At 41.3% G+C, this 23338-nt stretch overlaps 1 protein-coding gene across 4 annotated transcripts in view; it reads right to left on the bottom strand.

Annotated features, from left to right (window-relative positions):
• The window catches only part of CTDSPL (CTD small phosphatase like), an 81970-nt gene that overhangs the window by 31234 nt on the left and 27398 nt on the right, over positions 1-23338 (bottom strand). For all 4 annotated transcript variants that reach the window (XM_050971824.1, XM_009085771.4, XM_009085772.4 and 1 more), the window contains exon 2: positions 4336-4490. In XM_050971824.1, coding sequence (XP_050827781.1) covers positions 4336-4490 — 155 coding nt within the window. The remainder of the gene's footprint in view (positions 1-4335; positions 4491-23338) is intronic.

Here is a 23338-nt window from a genome sequence, read left to right as displayed (position 1 = left end):
TGATCTTGAAGGTCTCTTCCAACCTGGTCATTCTGTGACTCTGTGAATAGGTATGGAGAGGAGATCTTGTTTTCTAAACACACCTTCCACACCACATCTCCATGGTGACCAAGAGAACCAAACACATGGAATTTTCCTGCTCTGATCAGTCAAGGTGAAGCAGGAGACAAAGCACAATGATTTACATCAATCTCAACTATGGAGAGGGATTTCCACCTCTGCTCTGCAAGCCTGTCATTAATGATGTCTTCATCACAGAGCCCACGCTCCTGCTGCTCCTCGTGGTCTCCAGCACGAAGCAGATGCTACTTTGACCTCAAGAACGTGCTCCCTCCAAGCTGTTTTCTCATTTTGCTGGGCCACATTCATGTGGGACAGAGAGAAGATCCTTCTCCCTGTGCTGTGCTATAAATAGAGATTCCTGAAGCAGAGGAGAGTGTTGGAGACAAGACCACAGGGCATCTACACAGCTTCCCAAGATCACCTGGGAGAGGCTGGCATCATGCAGTGAGGAAAAGGAGCCACAGCTTTTGGAGTGAGGTGGAAATTCAGTGACAGGAAAAGCAGAGGGAGCAGCTGCAGCCCCCAGTAAAATCCTCCTCCTAATTCTGTCTTCGTCCCTGTTGCGTGTGGATCAAGAGCTTCTCCTCTAACCCAGCAAGTATAAAAATCCCTCTCCTCATTCAGGCTTCACCTCTTTAACTGGAGCCATCTGCCTGATCTGGACCTTGCTGTGAGACAAAAGCAAGGATGACTCCAGTGGAAGTGGGCTGGGAGTGAAATGGCGAAGTGCCCACAGACTTGTCAGGGCTCCCTCACCCACCACGACTGAAAGCAAAGAGAAAAAAGAGTTTGTAGATTGCTTTTTCCACCTTTCTCTATCTGGACTCCCTTTTCAAGTCTGAATGAATGAAATCTGTATCGACAAACACCTCAAAAGTCAGGTAACAAACTAATCCAGAAGAAAAAATTCACATGCAGAAAACACAAAAATTGAGTCACGCTGCTAACAGAAGAATGGAAATTGAGATTTGAATTTATCCCAAAGAAAACAAAACACAATTCTCTCTCCCAACACTCTAAAGGAAAAAAAAAAAGTGTCTGGAAGGTGTTGGGGAGCTGCTTGCTGCAGAGGAGGCAGGAAAAAATTATAAAGGAGTTCATGAGGCTGAATATTTTGTGCTCCCAGTGACACATCTGGCTCAGCATCTGAGCTGCAGGCAGGCTGATATACCCACAAAGATCACATCTTACAGTGCATCTTCTGCTGGGCTCAATAGCTGCTGCATTTGAAGGAAAACAAATATGCCACAGTTTCAGTAAATACAAGTTATTATTGAAAAAAAAGATGTTGTATTGAAACTTTAGAGACAGAATGGACCATTCATTACCAGTATTAGAGTCACACTTGGACAAGCAGCTGCTCTGTGAGTAGAAGGTTTAAAAGAGAACTCAATACTTTAAAGAAGTTTTTGGGCTTTTTTTTCCCCCCACTTACAGAACAGAATTCAGCACTGAAAGTAACTGTTTAATCAAAACCATGCTCAGTTTGGTGTTTCTTCCAACCCCATGAAGAAGTGACAGAACACCTGACATGTCAAGCACCATCAAGTCACATCATGAAGCACTGATTAATCTGAAGCACTGATTTCATTTTTTCTACTAGAACCAAATAATAACAACAACAAGAATTGTCTCACACATCACAATTATTCTGAACAAAATTTCAGTGCTGTGTTTTCAACTGCTTCATAAAAATACCCTTCCCCCACTTTCCCTCCTTTTGAACAGGGCAGCATTTACAAAAAATCAAGATTCCTAATTAGAAGGAAGTTGGCTTATCACATCAGCTTCAGAATGTGCCAGAAGCAACACAGAACACTGAATTCCAGTGAAACCAGCAGAAGCTTCCCCCATTCCTTCCCTTCCTCTGAAGGCTTTATCATCAGTTTTCATGTACCAACTCCACTGAACAGCAAAGACACAAGGGAAGCACCTCCAAGCCATTTTACACTCATTTCTAGTGGTAACTGCTTGACATTATTGTACAATTTTCCTTGTCCATTTTTTAAGGAAAGGGTCACAACACATGAACTCACTGGGCCCAGCCAGAAGTGAACTGTGATGTGATAAATAATTAATAAAACACAGAAGAGAGAGCAGATTTAACCAAGTGACCATCTGAGCAGCAGCTTAACAGAATTTAAACAATTCCTACCTGTCTGTGAAACTAATGCAAAAAAAGAGCTCTAATGAAGCAGCAGAGGAATTTAAGCAGTGGGTTGTCAGGTTTCATTTTCTTTCCTGAGAGGCAATTTTGTCATTCCTGGACATTTCATTTCACCAATTTAGAATCCAAGGCCCACTGGTGCTTCCCCCACCTTACTTATCTCTGAATCTAGACAAGATTCTCAGTGTAACTCCACCAAATTCAAGCAGCCTGCACAGCTCTGACACAGCTCTCCTGGTAAAAATCACCAGTCCAACAGTGTAACAATATTCCAACATATTCAAAAGTCTTCAATGCTCTTTTGAGGTCCTTAGAAGACTTTCCTTCTTACACTCTGTTAGCACTCAAAATAAAATAGAAACAGTATAAACACATATAGAGCTTATGAATCTTTAACACAGCATTTAAAATAGCAATGTCACAGACTTATTTTACTCAAGAACCACCTGAAAGTTCAGCTATATTGATTTCTTCTAAGAAGATATTAATATCTGAGTGCCTTTCATTCAGCTGAAGAAAACACTCTTTTAATTAAATTATCTTTAATATATTCTTTGATTTTTTTTTAATCTTGTACATTTTGATCTGGTCATTTAAGGAATGCTGTGATTTGTGTCCTGGTCTTGTGTACAAGTATTGCACAGCTCCAGAACTGCTCAGTGAGGCAGCACAGAGTGAGGATGAAAACTTGTGTGGACACCCATGCAACCTCTCAAGGCACAAGACATATTTTGAAAATAATTGCAAAATGCAATCTGGACACTACTGACTCCAGACCACTTAGACTCATGTTTTTCTACAGAAAAAACAAACTTGGTTTTATGTTTAGTTTCTACTGAAGTCCCCTTTTCTCTCACCTGTAGCCTCACTTCTTTTTGCTTTCCATTCCCCAGCTTAGTGGAAAGGAAATTTTAGTAGCTTCCCATCCCTTTTTTTCCTCAGATGAATGTGTGCACACATGTTACACACTACTCAGCTTTCCCTTCAGCACATCCAGGCTAGATTTCCCTCCTTTCACTCAAAATGTACCTTGGCTAGCAGAAGAAGTCTAAAAATACATGTACAAGTCCTCCTCTTGGCAGGATTTTCAGGGCATTTTACCTCTGTGAGAGCAGTTTCAGCAGGAACTATTACATTTCAGACTTCACCTCCACACCGAAATCTCCATCACTTTCATCTGCTCTCCATCCCTCTCTCCCCCCAAACAGCTCCTTGCTCTTTCTCCTGAGCTTTTCAGAATTCAAAACACAACCAGCAGAATTCAAACCAGAATAAAATGGACTGGACAAGGGAAGGAAGGAATCAGCTGCATCAGACATGAAAAATTGTGTGAAAAAACTCAGAGACATCTCCATTTCTGCCATTATTCTCCACCATGGAATCACGTGGATTTGCAATCTCAGAGTCCTGGAAACTGTATGGAAAACTTGGCATGATTTGCCATAGTGAACTGAAATTCTTCAGATCATAACACAAATGCTTTCAGTGTTATGAGATTTATAAAGAAGAAATTTGTGTTGCACTGTTTGTATTCTATCTGTATTTGCATCTAAAATCTCCATCCATTCACTTGACTCATTAAACACAACTTAATAACTTGGAAAAATAATGGCCAAAAGCTGCCATACCTGCACTCAGCATGTATTGAATGCAAGTGGACTGCTTAGGAAAAAAAGGTCTAAATAATAATGGTTCTTTTGTTTTGTTTCTATGTCACTGAAAACCCTTGAAAATGATGTTCAGAAGGTTCCACTATGCTCCAGTGGAGCACATTTTAACCTTGCTGTAATCAGGAAAAGGAACCAAAGCTGGGGACAACTCAGCAGCTGAAATTTCATGTGAAGTCCCCATTTATTTTAATGTCTTAGGTTTTAAATGTTGGTTACTTATAGAATGGAAAGTGCCAACACCCACAAGAGAAATATTAAGTTTATAGTACAGATGTATAGACAGTATTAGCAATCCACCATCAAACCAGCAATTTTCTTCTTGTACCTCACAGCTGTTCCCCACTAGGGAAACCTGTTAGGACAAACCTTTGGAAGCAGAATTAATCCTTGCTTAGAAAACACCCACATGACAGCAAAATAAGACAAAATCCTGACCTTCTGAAGTCCTCCATTCTCCTCCACCAAAGGAGGCAGAGCACTGGTGCTGTTGGTGGATGGTGGCTCGACATTGTAGTCACGAAAGCAGCAGAATAAGGTGCTAAAGATACTTCGACTCCTCTGCTTCTTCAAGCTGATATTACATTGGGACACTGGGGGGAAAAAAACACACAGCAGAAAAATAAATTCATGTGGTACAGACCTGGTTTTCCAGATTACAACAACTGAATTGAAGATGTAGGGTTTCTACACCTAGAAATTTTTATCAAGTCTTAAGATTACTGAGATTTTCCAGCAGATTGAGACTGCTCTTCTTCTTTTTTAACACATTTTTTCCCCTTGCCAGACTCGCACAGTGACATCCTGGAACTCTGCATAATCACACTGAGACAACACAGAGAGTTTTCCCAGTTACATCCAAGGTGGATACTGTAATTACACAAAATAACTCACAGCTAAAATTCATCTCTGGACCGAGGAAGCAGAGAGATCTAAAAACCAGAGATGCACTAAATGCCTTCTGTAGTGTTTCTACACAACTACACAACCATGTGTGGAACATTTACAAGTCCTGCAAGGGTCAGGAAAATCTCTGAGATGTTTCTGAGTTTCCTCTGTTACTGTTTGGCAGCATTGCTGGAGGACAGAAGACACAACACAGAGGCCACAACAACAAGGGTGGTACTGAAGAAACAGGAGCCCTGGCCTTGACTTTCAACTTGTTTACTGGTCTACCAGGATAAAAATAACCTTAAAGTGGTAAAAAATTACATACAGCTGAATGAAAGCAAGTGTAGCATTTTTAAAGAATAAAAACTGTAGTTGAAAGCAATAGCTGAAAGAAAAGAAATGCACCTAAGACATCTAGGGATTCCCCTAAGGAAAAAACTCCTGAACACACATTAAAATAATAAAAAAAATAAATAGAAGACTTGGAGAAAAGTTTTAGAATGTTTTAAGTAATACTTGATTTGTTCACCAAATATTTTAATGATCTATTATCATGCCTGTAGATAATGTTTATTTAGAAGTATTTCTTTCCTGCTTTGGGTAGGAAATCAAACCACCCCCCATCCCAAAGTTACAGGTTAAGTAAAATTCTTAGTAAGTCCCATCATTTCCATATTTGCCAAAGTACTTTTCCACTTTAAGGCAGTGAGCACTGCCAGGTTCAGTTATTAATTGCTATTAAGAGCAAAGTGTACAATTAACAAAAACTAAATGGGTTTTATAGACTTTCACCATTTTAGAAAGTGCTCTGATAACAGGATGAAGTCAGAACTGTGCAGAGGTTTGTGTGCTTAAGGAAGTGTTTCATTACTTTAAAAAACATCTGAAAACTGAAAGCAACCCAGCATCACTTATCAATATTCCAACTAAACAGAAAACACATGAAGAACTCTGGCCAACAGTGCTACAAGTTACACTCAAAGACTAATTCTCAAAATCTCATATTCTGTTTGCAACAACAACACAGTTTTAGAAATCCCCAAGGGATACCTGGGCAGTTGGGAAGGACATTTTCAAAGCACTCAGAAAAAAATGGGATTGCAGCACAAGCAAGGTAGTTGCAATATAATCCTGGCAAGGAGAACTCCTTTCCGACATTAAAAATTGAAATATGCTGAAATTAGAACAGGAGGAACAATGCTGTGTGTCCTGCTGCCTGCAACTACTGCCACAGAAACCTTGCTAATAATTTCTGGTTTGTTTTCAGCCTCTGCTTAAAAATATGAGGGCAAATTATCTCCTTTGAGTGCAGGTATCAGAGCAGGGTGCCTAAATTCCTAACTCACAGCATCAGCTGCACAACACATCAATGGGAACACCAAAACCACTCCTGAACTAATACTTGTATCATCCCTACTTACTACAGAAAGAGACAATAAATTGTCTAAATAGACATTCAAAAATCTCTAGACAAAAAATAATGATTGGTCCAAACCTTCTAAGAATACTTGGATAGAACCATGCATTTGAAGTCTGACCACTCCCTTCACTTACTGAAACATTTTACCAGGAAAAAAATCCTTCATGTTGGTTTTTGGTCTTGACAATTCTTCCATTCATAACACAGTGCTGTTTCAAACAGGTCTTTGCACTAATTTAAATGTTATTTTAACAGGATTTTCTTTAATAAGCTATTATAGAGGTTTTACAGTGACTTAATAAATGATAATTTTGGATGCAGTAAGGAACAGAAGTTTTCAGTGGCTTTTATGTGCTGTGTTACATTAAAATACAAGTACTGCACACAGAGAAAATGTTTGCACCCATATCTCATTTTTAGTAACTCTGACAGTGCTGTGCATCATGGAAAATAGTTCCTCCCTCCTTAGTTACCCTGAGCCACCTGCAATCTGTGTGCTGCTTACTGGGTTTCTTCTCCTTGAAGCAGTGACAGCACAAATATAACAACTACAAAGGTGCAAAGAAGCATTGATGTTGAACTACCAACATAAATTTAAGCATTCTGGGTGGCAGCAAATTTTAAGGAGAAAAAAATGCTGAGGACAAAACCTTAAAAAGGTTTGGCTTTCCTTAAAACTTCATAGGTGAGAGCAGGTACTAACAACAATGGAAGGGTAAACTGAGTTATCCAAACTGCAGGGCTGAGCAGCATCCAGCATAAGGAGTTGAAAAAAACATCATGAATATTTTCTTTTCTGCTCCCTCCATCTGTTAGAAGTTACAAGCTCAGTTTCTGGAGCTGGTTTCCTCCCCAGACTCTGTGAACCATCATTACCCCAGCACACTGAACACCGAGGACACTTCAGTGACGTTCTCCATCTCCAACCCTGCACATGGAACACGTCAACAACACAGCCCAAAAAAGCCCAGGCACAGCAACCCCACAGCATGAAAATATGTTATCTGTGAAAGCAGAGAAGACTGAGAGCAGCAGGTGCCTGCAGGAGGTTTGAAGAAAGGATCAGGGTGAGGTTGGAAGCTGCTCTCTCCTCCCACCACCCCAGGTTCACTCCAAGTGCAGTTTAAGGACCTCCTCACCTGAACATTCCAAAAGTGTCTGTGCAATAATCCTCAACAAGTTCCTCTTTCATGGCCTTGCCCCATCACTTCTGGAACCTACATCAGCTTTTAGAGCCCCAAGTACCACATGGCAGGGAAGTCTACAGCTCAGCCAAGAGTTCAGCTGCTTCAGAACTCCGAGCATCTTTGTTTCTTACCTTCCTGCAAGCCCCAATTGGTATTTTTGAAGCAGGAATAGAGGGACTGGAAGCACACACAATATCCAGGATGAAAGGAAGAAATTCCACCTTGAATTTATACACCCACACAATGCTTTGTTCTCTTGCTTTTCTAATAATTCCTAATATCTTACTTGAGGTTTACAACAAGTGAGCATTGGGCTAAATGTGATTTTTCAGATCTGATTATAACACCAAGATCTCTTCAAAAAAAGGGATTTCAGGCATCACTGCAAATATAAATCAAGAATTCTTATATCTTTCCATGCAGAAAATGTCACATGTATCTACATTTAATTCCATCTGCTATTTTAAAGGCCAGTCATTCAAAGTCATGCTGCCTTCCTACAACATTTCATTTTCAATAGTTAAATTTTAAATCTATATACAGATGCCCATATAAACTCACACATCTATTTACATGCACCAACAAACACATAACCTTTTCCCTCACTGACTCTGAGCACTTTATTTCCTTTTCCATGTGGCTTAAGGTCACACTGAAGAGCAGAGTGCACAGATCCACCACTCCTTCACTCCTTCACTCTGCACAAGCCTTCAGTGAAGCACTTGGCCAAATTACCTGAATTTGTAAAATATTCTTTGCAGCCAGGGTCAGAAATACACTAGAAGGGAAGTAACTCTGGTGCAAACTGCCCCCAATTTAGGGTCTCATCTGTAATTTCCTGATGCCATTTCTAAGGACAAGCCCCACTGCCCAGGACCCCTGTGCCACCCATGGTTTGAGGGCACGTTAATCCCTGAATTGTCTGCACTCCAAAGACAGTCCCAGAACTGTGCTTCTGGAAGTCTTCTGGCAAGTCTTAACAAATCCACAGCACTGCTAAGGCTGGGGAAGAGCCCAAGGAAAGATAAAGGCAATTTTTAAAATAAATTACTGCAATCACATAAGCTTAAATGGGAGGTATGGAGCCATACTGGGTGGTTTCCAAGAGAACAGGGAGAAAAAGGCCATAACAAACCCCAGGTATTAACACACACAGGTATAATAACTCAAATGTTAAAACAGAAATTAACACAAGAGGTGCTAACAGAAGTAATCTACAGCATCTTCTCCAAGCTCCTTTCACACACAGGAAAGAAGAGACAGAAAGGTTGTGCTGCTCTCCCACCAGGACACTTCCAGCAGCAGCACAGGTTACACAGCCAAGAAAAAGATTTTCCTCTCATGCACTGTACTCTAAGAAAGTTTAGTTGAGGGCTTCCCCCATCAGATTTTGCTGTAGTGCTGTGAAATTACAAAAGCAGATTTTTGTGCAGCCACAACACCACAAAGCTCTTGCTGCTCAGGAAGCCACCTTGGGATGACTGGAAGGCTCTGAGCCCACCCCTCTGCAGCCAGGAGTCAGCTAATTACTGCTGAATTTGTCCTAATTAAATGAATGCAATATCTAGTTCTTCCAAATAATATCAAGTGGGTAATGAGGAGACTTCCCTGCCTACAGATGAACTCGCTAAATGCAATCAAATGAACAGCTGGGTAGGGTGAGCTCTCAGTTTGTTTATAACAGGATGGAGAGGCAAGTCAGAATTAAGTGATATTAAACAAAGCCTTTCTTGAAAGGAAGCAGTTTTAAAATCTGTACATGATTAGAAATGCCTAATTTCTCCAGCTTCTCAAGAAGCTGTATCTGATCTTCTCAGAAAAAAGAAATTTTATATCCCACATGCTTCAAGACAGAAACAGTTAAGTAGAAAATCATGAACTTGCTGACACAGCTCCTCTTTTTGTGATGTGACCAGGACAGAAATTGTTTTACAACACCTGGTGCCAAATCTGCATGTGATGCTCTCATAACTTTGGTTTTAAAATGCCATTTGCAGTTTATCATTGAAAGGTTTCATCTCCTGTGTAAACTTTGCAGCAAAAACAGCAATAAAAGCACTGATACAAACCTGAAACAACCACCCACAACTGGTTTAACCTTCAAGTATGTAAAGCCCAAGCAAATTGCTCTGCTGAAATTCAGCATGTGATACCCCAGAATTAATTTCAACTGAAACTGGCAATCTTTCTCCTCCCAGCAGCACAATTAATTAAAAGTAAGGTTTTGGGTTTTCCACTGAAATTATTACTATGAAGGGAGAGATCCCAGACCAGTTTAGTGAAACAAAAAATCTTTCCAAAACATTTGAGACTCTCTCTCCACCAACCTGTTTCCCAGGCATTCCATTAGTAGTTTGCTCTGGATGGAGTTGATGGGCAAGGAAAAAAGCTTGAATACATAAGGCAGGTGGGGACATGAGGGAAAAAGAACCAAGTAACTTATTTTTATTTTTGAGAGAATTTCTTTAGGTCAGTGCCCTTGGATCTGAACAAAAAACAAGTCAACATAATTTAGGAGCTTTTAGGGAATTTTAGGAAAAACTGAACATTTCTCTTAGTCAATGATTCCATGATGCCTTGGAAAACAAGCTTACAAGTTGCACCTGTATGCCAGGATGAAACAGCTACACAAGAACTGCTTTTCCTGTAACTTATCCTTCTATCTACTTACTCTAACAGAAGCTATCCAGTGGATATCAGAAAACTATAGTTTCGCTTCCATACCTCCCAAAGTCCTCTAAAATACAATTTCACATAATACCTAGGACACAAATCATCAGGATGGATGTTGATTCATCCATCAATTCAGCTAAAGCTGTATGAAGAAAAAAGAACTCTACCTAACCAAACAAAGCTTTGGAAATGTTTCTGTTGTAGCAGCTTAGAGCTAAAAAACCCCCCTTATCTCACCCTACATAAATTATTTATTACAGCCCTCAAATCTGGGTAGATTAAATATCTGCTGTTGGTCACTGGATGCTCATATTTTAAGGATCAAAGGTAGTGAAATTCTAAAGTCCCTTTTAGAAGACACGACTGAGAACTCAGCACTGCTGTCTCTGTAAGGGCTGTGATGCTTCAGGAATTGTAGCCAGCAAATGTTAAAAACACCAACTGCACACAGAAGCCTCTTAAATGACAAGGAGGGATAAGACACCATGAAAAGGCTCAAAACAGCACAAGAACCTGATGGATCTCAAGGCAAATCCCAAAACCTTTTAAAGCTGTTGCTGTACTTCAGCCTTCACGTTGTGGTTTGGCTGGACACACATATATGATGGTATAACCTTCATATATGTGTCAGCTTCTCATATAAGCCATGATTTAAACATCTTTTGCAGTATTCCACAAGTGAGGAGAGCTGCTACAAGGCAAGATCATGTAAAAATAAATTCATCTGTCAGAGCCCAACTCTGGCATTTGTTCAGCCCTAAGACTGAAGGCAGATCCACAGCTTCAGGGCTATCCACACTTCAGAGCGAAGCTCAAAAGTTAAATACTGCTTTAAGAACCCAATTAACCTGCTGAACCATGTCCTGAGCAAAATACCTTCAAATTCAAATCAAACTGGGCAGATTTTGGCCGCCTCCTCCCCTGCTCCAGTGCCTGACAAGCTGACAGGGCTACACTGAGACCACTTCCAATTCTGAGAAGCAGCACATGTAGATCTGTATCTCCAAAGGACTGAAAAGTAGGGCTCCTGTAATCCAGGAAGGAACTAATTAACGAGCAGCACTTTCATTCTTCTGCCTGTATTGCTTGCCACTGAAACAGCCACTGGGATCAGAAGATGGATGAGGATACAAAGGAGAAGTTAGGAGATGCTCAGCTCCAGTAACTCCCCCAACAAGAGGAGCCAGGGAGCTGCTGTACCTTTGCCTTTGGCATAAACACCTGGACAGCTCTTAAAGAGGAGCTGAATGTGCCCACCCAGCCTTGCCTGTGCTCTCCTTGGAGCAGCCAGGAGGGATGTGCCCCATCCTTCAAGGATTAACTGTGCACACTTCCTTTTCACACAGGGCTGAAAAACTACTGAACACACTAAGAAAGGTGCTACAAGGATATACAACAATTTTTAATGCACACATACACAGTTCACAGTAAAATATTTTCCTAGTATTTGCTTTTTTTTGAGAAGAGTGATATCACTTCATAGCTTCCAGAGCAGCCTGTGAACACACACGCTCAAAATACACATATGCTTAAAGAAAATCAGAAAATTATTAAATAAAATAAGTAAATAAGTAGCCACACCTCACAATCACCCTTCCATCAGCTGACAGTCTGAAACATGCACAAAAGACCAGAACCACTTAAGCAAAAAAAAAAAAAAAAAAAAAAAGGATGAAAATTAAAAGAAATAATTCACTCATCTGACACTACACTCATTTCACACTACACTCAAGGCCAGGTCTGCAGCACTGGAGTTCAGTGCTAGCTGGCAGAAGTGATTCAACTCCAAGCTTTTTGCCTTGAAATCTTTCACTCCTGGAACAAAATTCACATAGTATAAAAGTGATGCCTTAAACCACTTTAAGGGCCAAGTAAAACACAGCAAATAATGAGAAAGTAGCTGCAGTGCCACAAGATTGCCATGGTTTGTAACTGGGTGGTAAACCAAGCTATGCTATGTATGCAAGCAATGCTATGGAGATGTATTATGATACAAAATAAACAGAACTTTCTGCAGTGGCATTATGGAGCCATTTCCCTGTCCCTGCACCACTTCAAGTGTTTTGTCTCAGCCCAATAATTTATAAATATTACAGAGCAACAGCCACACACTGATAGACTTACAGCACTGGCACACCATGACTGTTCCCTTTAAAAATGGTATTTTTTCTGAAAAACAAAGCATTTGGGCCTCTGTGGTGCTCCTCTGCAGTTTGAGCAAGGTTGGAGCTGCTGGATCTGGATATTTTCCCAGCGCTGAGCTCTGGAGCGGCAGTTGAACAGGAAATACTGCGCAGTCTGTGCATGCATTGCATTCCTGTCCCGCCCCGAGCAGCCGCCAACAAACAAACCTTTCTTCTAGTAAAAGAGAGAGAGAGAGAAAAATACACTGCACAAAGTTCACCAGCAGATGTGGCCTGTGAATCCAACCCAGCCTTTTCTGCTGATAAAAAGAATTCGATGTATTTGCAATGTTGCTGTAACATCACGGTTTGGTGGAGCTGGATCAGCAAAGACCTGGCAGTTTAAAGCTGCAAAATCTGCACTGCTGAGGTTCCCTGAGCTGTTGCACCCACGGCAGAGGCTCTCTCTTGAGGAGGGTTTGCCAAATATTAGTAGCAGCTTACAATAAAAAGGATTGTTTTATTTCCATTTTGCTCTGCACTTAAGTTTGTTTTCCACCGTCAACCACACACAGCAACCAGATCAGATGTTTGCGTATCTCAACTCGATTCCTAATCGCTCCAAGGTTGGGCTGTTTGAAAAAAAATTCTGGAAAATATTTCATACTGATTTGTTAAATACTTGGGAAGGAAGACAAAGGAGAAACAAACAAATGGGAACAGGAGCAGCACATGGGGTCAAAATAGCCGGATCTCGGCGTTTGTCAGTCAGGGCTGAGCCCCTCTGGCATGGGGAGAGGATCCAAGTGGGAACGCAGGGAAGTGAATGTAAACAAGAACGTGTTTATAGAGCAGAAATATGTCCAGCATCCACTCTGCTCCAGCCTCTGCTGACGTGGGACACGCTGGGAAAGGCAGGGAAGAACAATCTGCTCCAAAGCCAGCAGCTCAAACCCAGGGGAAAAGCAGGAACAGGCGAGAAACAGGCAGCACCTGGAGCCGTCACACAGCCCAGGCAGTAACTGCTACCCCACACATTAATTTAACTCACAGCTGGCATCATCACAATATTAAAAAAAGTCTTGGAACCAATGCTGATTGAACAAGAAAGAGGGATAAATAAGTTTTTCTTTAGCTTGTTTGGGAGAGTATTTTCTTATTGCACTGGGTTTGAACAGACAGAAGGATGGACACACACGGCCTCTGCAGCCCCAGGCCACATTTTCCTGAAGAAGTTATGCCATGAAATTAGTGTGAAGTTACTGAAGGGCTGCAAAAACCTCTTCTTGTGTGCTCCCCACCTAGCCACAGAGCTTTTACATAATCATTGATTTTTCAAGACAGGGAGATCCAAACCTGAAGAATATTGCTGGACACGGGACCTATAATCGGCTCATTTCCTGATCAGATCAGTTCAGTTTAATAAACTGGTCTTTATAAGGGTTTTAATGGGGTTTTCTTTCCCCCCAGTGACCAAAATGCAGAGCCTGGGGTTGTGAAATTAAGCAGAGCTTCTTCCTGCCTCCTGCCACACGCAGGTTGACTCAAATTAAAGTGACAGTTTTAGTTCTTTTATTTGACTTGAAAAGTGTAAGACAAGTGGTTCACCAAACCCAAAGGTCAAAGAAATTCCTCTACTCTCTCCCCCCAAAAAATACCATTACACCTCCAACCAAAGCCTTATCGAAACCTTGCTCATCTGAGGAGAATAAGCTTAATTTAATTTTCCTAAATATAGCCCAAAGATGTTCCCATAGAGACAGCAACATTCTATATGGTACTTTTTGCAGCAAATACTTCAGCAAGACATCAAATCCAGAGCATTAGTCTATTTTTGCAAGCTTTCTCCTCTCTTTCCTAGGAACAGCTCTTCTCTAACAAATTCATCTTGCAAAAGTATGTTAAAGGGTCTCGGCAAAGAAAAGTTTTGTTTCTCCATTTTGCCTTATGAATTTTTCATTCTCTCCTGGGGATATTTTTGGGCCAGGCTACAAGTCTAATTCCTGCCAGGGTAATTCACTCATCCAAAGTTTGCTCCCCAAAAGACACATCCCTAATAGCAAAAAATCAAACTGGGACATCTTTTCTGCAGTTCCTTTGACTTCTCTTTCTAAGCCCCATTTATTTCTCCCAACCCACTGGTATTTTGTGGATATTGAGTGCAGGTCTCATAAAACATTCACTCTGTGAGAAAATATACATCTAAAATGATGCTGCTGCCTCTGGTGACATGTTCTACAGAACCAAAGCCATTTACATCATGTAAGTTCTGGAAAGGATTCTTAATGGAGCAGGGAACGATGTGTGACCATGTATGAAATATTTACCTTGCTTCTTTGGAAGAAAAACAGAGGTGGCTTAGCTTCAAAAAGACACTGACTCAAACAGAGATGTAGATTTATTTGGTGTCATTACTGTTTTTCCCCATTCCTCCAGGCCCCTCCTCAAATTTTTCTGTATTATGAAACCCAGATACAAAGAAATAAAGAGGAATCCCACTCACTTGGAAGAGGAAACTTTCTCTGAATCACTGTATTATCTGTGCTTCAGTCATTAATAGAATCTGAAAGTAACAGCTGCTTCTAACAACTAAAAATGCTCTTAAAATCAATTTACAGGCATCATCCAGCAAGTATAACTTAGCAGGTTACTTGAATCCAGCCCTTCTGGGAGCAAAATAAAAACATCAGGTTTTGATTATAAACATATTTGTTGCAGGGATTTCTCAATAAGAGGTCTGGGTTACACTGGAGTGTATCTGCTGGAACAGAATCTCACTTGGAGAAATTGTTGCCAAGGAAATTTCTTCTCCAGCCTTAGGTTTCATGAAGCAGATTTTACCCTATCTTGGATTACTCTCCATAAATTCTTTTTTCAAGATAATTACAATATTTATAGACATGTAATACAAATGCCTATTACAGAGAGAAAAATATAACTTTATTTGCTGCCTTCTTCTTCAAGCTGTTGAATCCACCCTCACCAGTTAAGCTGGAAAGGATTTTGATCAATTTACGTTTTCAGTAAAACCTACACATCTTCTGTAACTATTTTAGATCTAAAGTAATTACAATATCAAGCACTGTGGGTTTTCAGTTCAATTCAAGTGTCACCTGCAGAACAGCAGCTCTGCCAGGTATCTCTGACAAAAAAATGAAGCTGTAACAGAGCATCTATTGTTACACACTAAGTAAAGAAGTAAGGAAAAATCCCCCACAGAAGCACATTCCAAAGTCTCATTAATAATTTGCTAAAATATCTCACATTGCCCTGGTGCTGCATCTCTCCTTCACTCTTCAAGCTCCTTTTTTTAAATTTATTTTATATTAACTGTGCTTTCAACTGATTCCAAGAAATAGGCTGGAAAATATTCAACCCTAGCTCTTCTGACCTTGTACTTTGGAGTCATGAGTATTTTATCCATTCAGCATTCCCAGACCATTAAAAGCAGCACATTCCCACCTGGAAATATGATATTTAGAAAGCTAAAACTAGATTAAGAATGAAACAAAAGATACAGGAAACTGCAAGCTTTGTATGATAAAGTGACTACAGTTTTGACAAAAAATAAAAGCAGTGAAACTTGATGAACTTCCAGCAATTCCTTTCTAGAACAAAGTCACAGTTTACTGCCTGTTGAGAAATTCAGCTGATAAGAAAAATTATTTTTTAAAAAAAGCTTTAAGAGGAGGGGATTTTTTAAAAAGCATTTTGGTGTCTTAAACAAGCACTCAGATGCCTCCCCCACGCTGACAATTCAGCTGCAGGTTGGAACAGCTGCAGACACGTTTAACTGCCTCTCCTCTGACCTATTTGAAATATCCTAAACTTTGTACTAAAGGAATGCACAAGATTTAATGCCCATGCTTGAACTCCTGACAATCCTGTAGCACTGAGAGCAGCCCACTTGCTGTTTCACAGAGGAGGCATGAGAAATTATGAATAACTGAGTGCTATGGAACTGAGGATATTAAATAACCAGTGTCTTCAGGATTACAAGTTTAGAAACTTTAAAAATAAACTGTTTCTTTAATTATATTAGAGGGAAAAAAACCCAACAAAACCAGTACAGTGATTTTTTGCTGCTTACTGGACCAAAAATGATGATAATTTTAACTATGTTGATTCATTCTACAAAGCCCACTCCTGTTATCCCCAAACAAAGGCCACATATTGACCTTACCTAAAGTAGATTAAAATGAGGTAAAAAACTGCACCTGACCCCATTAACAAGGCTGAAACTCTTCTCTTGCTTACTTCTTCAGCATGTGCCTTTGTGCTAATTTTAAGAGAGAATCCAGGCATGAGGCAAGAGAAATTATTCTAATTCTGCATCTTGTCCAAGCAGCCTCTCAGCCTACATTCCTGCCCAAGCTGTTTATGCAGAACACTACAGATCAGCTGGTCTCTGCCCAAGCTGGCAAAAAAACCCTGCTGCTTTCCTCCAGCACTGATGCAGAGGCAAGGGTGAGCTGTGTGTTTAGTACATAATGATGCAATACTATCCCCACTGCTTTGCATCCTTCTTTCTTGGCATGGAACAGCCAGACTTTCACCGTTTACATCAAACATGTCATAGCAGCATAGAATGGTTTGGGTTGGAAGGGGCTTTAAAGATCCCTTGGGGGCTGGTTCCACCCCCTGCCATGGGCAGGGACACCTTCCACTATCCCAGGCTGCTCCAAGCGCTGTCCAAACTGGCCTTGGACACTTCCAGGGATGGGGTGAGAGATCTTCCAGCCCTGTTGTTCTCAGAGGTGAAGGAAACCCATTTCATCTCCTAGGGAGGCAGGAGCCTTGCTTTACCACCAGCACTTTCAGTAGCAGAGGTCCCACTTTGGCTCAGGACAGAGAAGCAGATGAGGGCTTCTCGATGAGCTCAGGCAGGAGCCCCAAGCAGATGACAGATCCAGCACATTTCCTGCACTTAGCTCAGATGGGAAACCCCAGGCATGAGGATCCATAAATGCTGGATCCCATGAAGTCTATACTTACAGAAATACCCCAGCACTCAGAGAGCCACGGGAGTTCTTGCTGCTCCTCCTGTCCCAGCAGGTTACAAGCTCCAAGCCAAGGGAGCCCAGCCAGCTCTGCCACCAGCATTACTCCTCTTCAGCTACTTCCAGCTCCCTGTGCTGCTCTCAGCACCCCAGCCTGTGCCCCTCTGCAGGTCAGGTGGCTGCACTGACCCCACACACACAGGTGTTCACACAACAACCCCCTGCCACGTGGGCTGTAACTCAGACAGAGGGAAACAGGGGTACAAACCCAACAATTTCTAACTGAAAACCCTCCGGGTGCCTCCAGGACCCCTCCCCAGCTGTGTGCAGCAAAGCTGCACTGAGAAAAGCAGTGCCTGAGACAGTCACACCTGCACAGCTGGGTGTGTTGTTTATCCTGATAGCTTTAAAAATCCCTTTTGGCACCAACAGTAAGTATTATGTTCTGTACCATACCACGGCACAAGCAATTTGAAAGGCTTTTTTCTGGCTACTGGCTGAGCTCTATCAGTTAGGGCAGAGCCCACTTGGCTCCTTCTGCCCAGCCCCAGCACATTCAATGAACTACTCAAATCTAAACAGATTCTGCATTTCAATTGCTCTCCTAAAGCTCTACAGAACTGCAGCAGGAAAGCTCTGTATGCTCTGGCATGCCTGCTGCAAAGCAAAATAAATATCTGGCACCTCTCCCGCTCCTACATAACCAGAACGAGGACAAATAACTGCATTATTGGCTTCATTAGGGCCTGTCTTAGATCTTATTTCTCCTGGTGACACAGAAAAACATGACAAGGGAGGCACTGGAAAAGGTTGCCCAAGGAAGCAGTGAATGCCCCATCCCTGGAAGTGCCCAAGACCCTGGAAGTGTTGGATGGGGCCTGGAGCAACCTGGTCTAGGGGAAGGTGTCCCTGCACGGCATGGGAGGTGGAACTGGATGATCTTTAATGTCCCTTCCAACCCAAACCATTCTGGGATTCTGTGAAATCTATGAGCCAACAGGATTTTCCCAGATCAAAAATCCAACAACCATCCAGATTTGTACTCTTGATATAACTCTTGCAGTGCTGAAGGGACATTCTCCTTTTTGCTGAAGGAACAGGCAGGACACAGGAACAGAATTCAAGGCCTGAGTCCCCTCCCACACTCCCCCCACACACAAGAAATTCCAGCCCTACAAAAAAAACCAAAGCAAGGTCCAGTGTGTTTGAGACACTCACTGCCAAAAACTTCCTGCCAAGACCCAGCCAGCTGGTGGGGGAAGTCTCTGGGTAGTAATGGGTCTTGACACTGAAGAAAAATTGGTTTATTTTCTTGTTTTAACTACATCCTTAGAGCTCCCAAGTAGTTTCTGTGAATTTTCTCTTCACCCTCCAGGCAGCTCAGTCACCAGCCCAGCTGACCACAGCAGAGCTCACAAAGCCAAGCTGATAAGCACTTGTAAGGCACAATGCATCTCATTTATCTACACCAGAACCCACCCTAAAAATGCCAATATTGTTTTTCTTCTCTCTCCTGAGAACCCCTGATGAACAGCTCAGCTGTTTATATTGCAAACATTTACAGTTAAGGGAAAGATCACCATCCCCCACATCACTGCTTCAGTCCTTCCTGTAAGTCACTGGAGTTGGCCAAAACCAGGAACAGTCCAGCCAAACTTGCTTATCCTAAAAATGCTGCAAAACAACCCCTTCATTTAATCCTCCTGCTTCTGTGCCCAGTGCTACTATTTCCTGACCACCCCACACTACTGATCTGCACATCCAAAATTGAAAATGCTGTTCATAAGGAAAACAAAACACAGGACTAGGGATTAACATGAGATTCCTCAGTAAGGCTGACCTGGGAGCTCTGGACTCTCACAACATTTTCCTGCACCTCTCAGGTGCTGCTTCCAGGATTCCTGAGGAACCCTGGGAGTTCTCCATGAAGTGCTGCGAAACAAAAATGCCACCATACAGAAAATTCTGATGGCAGAACATTTAGTGGAAGATTGTTTGCTCCAAGTTATTTTTTGTACCAGCTGAAAGACCACAACACAATTCCCAAGGGACAGAGCTTACACAAACAGGGCAAAGCTTCTGGATGGGCTTTCACAAAGCAGATTTTTTTTAAACTCTCTTCCTTCCTCCTTTCGCCCAGAGGTGAAAGTGGAAAGTTTTCTCAGGCAGAGGATGCCTTGGCCATGGAGCACTTGGGCAAACACATTATCCACAAACTTAGGGGTTTTTTTCCTCTCTCATTTTAGGAAATTCAATTGTTCCAAGGCCTTATTTAATCAGCTGGTGCACACCTACAGCTGAGCCCAAGCACTAAGGAAGCTGTTTCAGCCCAGCCTTTAATGAAGGATGAGCACAATTTCCAAACACCTGTGACAAGCCACATGTCAAAACATGCTTCCAGCACTACTTGATAACACTATCAGGTGATTACAACACTCCTGGGATGTTTGTACCTGGTGTCTGGGCACAAGTTTAAAGTTTCCCATCACCACCTTGCATCTCCTCTTCAATCTCCAAGATTATTGTATTCAGGGTTAACATTAAAAAATGGCAATTTCTATAAATCTAATAAGACATTCCTCCTGTTCTTTTGCTTATGGTACTCCTGTATCAGTTTGTAATTTACATCACTGAAACTTTAACAGCAAATATTGAAGGAATGTGGCTTCAAGTGTGTATCAAACAGGTACTTTCTCTTGCAACCCCAAGTTTTGGACATTCCCATCAAAAGGAAAGACAATTCAAAAGTTCCAAGTAATGCCAGAAGGTATTAACTGTACCAAATGATAGCTGGGCACGTGGAATTGAGGCTTCCTAAACTCTGGATCAAGTGGCAAAAAAGACAACACTGCACTGTACTTCTTAATAGGATGTATGCCCTGCAAAGCACAGGGAATAAGGTCAACCCCACCCAAGAAAACCAGTTCAAGTCCAAAGAGAACCTTGATCCACTTTTCTGCTCCACTACAAATTCCCATTTTTTGGACAAGCTTCCAAGTCTTTGTGCAGCAGTTCCTTGTGCATAATTTTTCAAACCCAGTGTAAAAACCAACTGCAGAACATTTTCTGCTTCAGTTTTATTCTTAGGTAAGACACACACAGAGTGTTTGAGTAGGACCTTGGGGCAGAATATATATTAAAAATTGAGAGGTGCTCATAAAATTTAATAGTAGGTTCTAGAGGAGCATTTAGCTTGTAACATCCTAACTTTATTCCCTTATCACACAGAGCAAATATTCCTGCTTTATCCAGTGTCTAGAAATGACATTAACCACATCTAGGAAATCCTGCTAGATGAGTCTTAGCATTTAAGTAACATTTCAAGTTAGGCCTTCAATAAGATACAATTGTGGTGTTTGGATATTACTAATTACTGATATTTTGTTTATTCATAAACTAATTGTTGTGTAAGATTCTAGCAAGGCAATTGAAAAAAATATCTCTAGAGCTGCTTAAACATGCAACTTTTGTTGTTGTTTTTTTTTTTTTTTTTTTCCCTGGAGTCATCTCAGGCAACTAAACTAAGCATGATCTAGGAATGAGAAAGCACAAAGGAAAAAAAAAACACCCAAAATTATGTCACTTGGCTTATACTTCTTGTTCATAGTTATACCACAGCAGGAAATGTAATTACAAACATCAGTCTGCACCGGGTATAAAATATTCCATATTGAAAAGATGCAATGTATTACACAATACTGTATAGTTTCTCCAAATTCCAAAGCTCACACATATTCTTCCTGCCTTAACAACCCAAAAGTACACAGAGATCTGCAGGAATACATGGTGTGCACATACACATATGTGCAAAAGCCAGCTTGAAAGTGGCACAAGTAACAGCCCTGTACCCAAACCAGAGGCAGTAATTCTTAGACATGGAGTTTAAAGCAACTTCAATAAACAATCACTCAGTCATTCTGAAAAGCACATTCTAACTGGAATTACCCTGACTTATTTTAGGAATTGAATTCCAGTAACGTTGAATGAATTATTCAATGATTGTATCAGCTTATTTTCAACCAAATTCTGTTTCCCTGAGGAAATTCCAGCATTGGAAATTGCATGCACCACACCAATACTAGCAAGAGCTAGAATCCTTTACATTTTTTCTTTTTTCTATATAGATAATGTATTCTTCAAGCTCATTTTCACTGAGGGGAAGAAAAAAAGCTTTCAGCTTGGCTCTCCTCATGAATAATACATTAAAAATTTAATATTAGAGCACAAATCTTTTTAAGCCTCCAGAAACAGTCCTATATTTGCCCTATTACTTTGAAAAGATTCATGTACATATTTAAATAAGGGTAAACCATAAGCTCCTGTTCTCCATAATTAAGCTGCAACAAAATATTTCACCATTTATCAGCCCAATTCTGAAACAATTCTGGAAAGCTTTGTAACTGTCATTAAAAAAGAGAATTCCTTACCATATCCACAATAAGGAGTGTAAGACATTTTGTTCCATAACTCAGTGTTACAATCTGAAGTGGAACAGATTTTTTCCAGCCATTCACAAAACCTGTTTTTTTTTTTTTTACACGGAGGAGAATCCTGATTTCAAGGAGGCATCTACAGTCCATGAGTGTAAATAAAGCCCAAACCCACAAGAAAAAACAGCTGCAAAAATGATGTAAGGGAGGAGAGGGAGGGAAACAAGTGCCTGGTGAAAGGATGAAAACTTCTAGGAAAAGGAGAGTCCTTCTAAGAACAGCAACCACATCGATCCCGTGCCACTTGTTCGAGCCCTGACTCCGCAGCAGGCTGAGGGCTCTGCCACAGCCTCAGGCTCCCAGCCCTTCTCAGGCTCGTACAAAAATAAACAAAAATAAACAGACTGTGGAGCACGAACCCAGATGTTACAGGGATCAGCAAGCAGGAGTCCAATCGTGCTGCTACAGGAGAAGTATTTTTAAGCGTTCGCGTCTGGCGCGTCGGGAGGAGGCACCGCCGGGGCTCAGCTCCCTGGAGGCTTCAAGCATCTTCTCCAGGAAGCCAGCAGCAAGTTCATGACATTCTGAGGAACTGGACAAGGTGTCCTCTGAGAAAGAGCACACACTCTGCAATCTGCAGCACAAAGGACAAATTTAACCAGCAGAAACTTTGCTTTCACTGTTTAGGGCTGGGCCGCCAGGGCAGCCTCAGCACAGAGCAGGACTAATGGCTGGATTCAATGGTTTTAAAGGTTTGTTCCAGAATAAATGATTCTAGGATTTCCAAGCATTGCCTGGTGGAAGGATGAGTCAAATGAGAGAGAAGAAATGGCAAAAGAGTTATTTTTATTAAGGTGACTGGAAGAAATATTACAAACTTGAGTGTGTGGCTGCAACTACAGATTTCAGCCAACCAACATCACCTCTCAACACAGTTTCAAAATAACTTCTAATTTCTCTTTAAGGCCTTGTGTTCTACATGAGTTGGGATACTCTGCTCATTACTACAGCAAAACAGTAGGAAAGAAAAGTTTTCTTCTTCACCTAACTGATCACAATTTTTAAAATTATCATTAGTGATCAAAGATTTCACTCTGGGTTGGACTTCTCTTCACATTCCCCCATAAAAGCAGATTTAAGGTGCAAGACATGGGAATCAGAGACTCTCTCATGCTTCTTCTGCAGAGAATTATCTACCAGCACAGTTTGTTGATCTGTTCCCAGATCACAGATTGTGGAAGTGAGCTGTAAACCCTGTCACAAACACATTTCTAACCCAGCTTTCAAAGGGAAGTGAATTCCAAGCAAGGTTTTGAATCTGCACTGTGAAGTTGCTTGGTTTTGCAGCGTCAACGAAAAAGCTCCTACAAACCTGTGTCTCTTCCACTAAAGACATGTGAATTTCCTCTGTTACTTTTTTCCCCACAAACTTCTGTTTCCCTTCTTCTCTGCCATAATCTTAAATCCATAAGGAGCTCTTGTACCTCTCAGAAATTAACTCCTATTGCCTTCTGAGCTGTTAAACCCATGAGGAGCTCCCTCAGCCAGCTCCTGTGCTCAGCTTTGCAGTGACAGTGACTGTCCCCAGGGTCCCTGGTGTCCCAGAGCAGGAAGTCCCCCCAGGAGCAGCTGGCAATCAGTACCCTGATGCACACAGCCCATGTTTGTCCATTACCCTTTTCCTTTTGGCTGCTCTCTCAGCTTCGTGAGCTCCTCT

The sequence above is a fragment of the Serinus canaria genome, chromosome 2 (genome assembly GCF_022539315.1).
Source record: "Serinus canaria isolate serCan28SL12 chromosome 2, serCan2020, whole genome shotgun sequence".
NCBI classification, from domain to species: Eukaryota; Metazoa; Chordata; class Aves; order Passeriformes; family Fringillidae; genus Serinus; species Serinus canaria.
This window is presented reverse-complemented; position numbering and strand designations above follow the sequence as displayed.